At 68.6% G+C, this 882-nt stretch overlaps 1 protein-coding gene across 1 annotated transcript in view; it reads right to left on the bottom strand.

Annotated features, from left to right (window-relative positions):
• CARD14 (caspase recruitment domain family member 14) overlaps window positions 1-882 on the bottom strand; it is a 10174-nt gene that overhangs the window by 7163 nt on the left and 2129 nt on the right. Inside the window, exons 4-5 of the mRNA XM_025194744.1 lie at window positions 544-869; window positions 1-89 (exon numbers count right to left, since the gene is read on the bottom strand). Coding sequence (XP_025050529.1) covers window positions 1-89; window positions 544-869 — 415 coding nt within the window. The remainder of the gene's footprint in view (window positions 90-543; window positions 870-882) is intronic.

Here is an 882-nt window from a genome sequence, read left to right as displayed (position 1 = left end):
TGCAGGTCGCTGCTCCTCCGCCGGGAACGCTCCCGCTCGCAGTACGACTCCACGCGGGCGCGCTGCAGCTCCTGCTTCATCAGGTAGAGCTGTGTGGCCACAGGGAGCAGAGACCTTACCCCCACTGTCACACCCGGCCACGGCTCTAGGACGTGGCCTGCACCTCCTGGGAGCAGGCTGCACCTGGAGGACGCTGCCCACCTCCTCGCCCTGCCCTCTCCCTGGGCGCCGACCCTGCTCAGTGCTGGCACAGGGAGGAAAGTGCGTCCATCCCCGAGCCAGCAGCATCCAGGGGACACGGGCTACCGAGGTGACCTCCGAAGCCAGCTCTGCACCCGCAGCGCTGGTCTGGGGGAGCTGCAGCCCGCGCCCTCCTGCATGCAACGTGCCCCGATGCGCTCAGTGCACTGCAGCCACAGGCCCTCCGGGGATGCCTCCAAGGTGGCCAGAGCCATCGCAGAAGGGACCAGCTGGTCTCTCAAGGAAGTCCTGGTGCTCCCAGCCCCAGGCGGGGCGGGCACGGCCCAGGCAGCGGGGTCCTACCTCCTCCTGCAGCGCCCGGCAGCGCGTGATGGCCAGGTCCTTGTCCTTGAGGGCGTTGGTGTAGTGCATGGACAGGCTGTACATCTCGTCCTTCAGCTTGAGCACCTCGTGGAAGTGGGTGCTGAGCTCCCGCTTCATGCGGTCGTGCTCGGCCTGGAGGCCCCGCAGGTGCTGGCCCTCGGCCTCCAGCTGGGCCAGGCGCTCCTGCAGCTGGCGGCAGCGGTGCAGCAGCGAGGCTTTCTGCTGCTTCTCCTGCGTCACCGCCTCCTGCAGCCCGTTCACCGCCTTCGCCAGGCACTCCGTCAGCTTCGAGCTCTCCACCAGGCCTGAGGCAGGATG

The sequence above is a fragment of the Alligator sinensis genome, unplaced genomic scaffold, assembly GCF_000455745.1.
Source record: "Alligator sinensis unplaced genomic scaffold, ASM45574v1 scaffold2241_1, whole genome shotgun sequence".
Taxonomy (NCBI): domain Eukaryota; kingdom Metazoa; phylum Chordata; order Crocodylia; family Alligatoridae; genus Alligator; species Alligator sinensis.
This window is presented reverse-complemented; position numbering and strand designations above follow the sequence as displayed.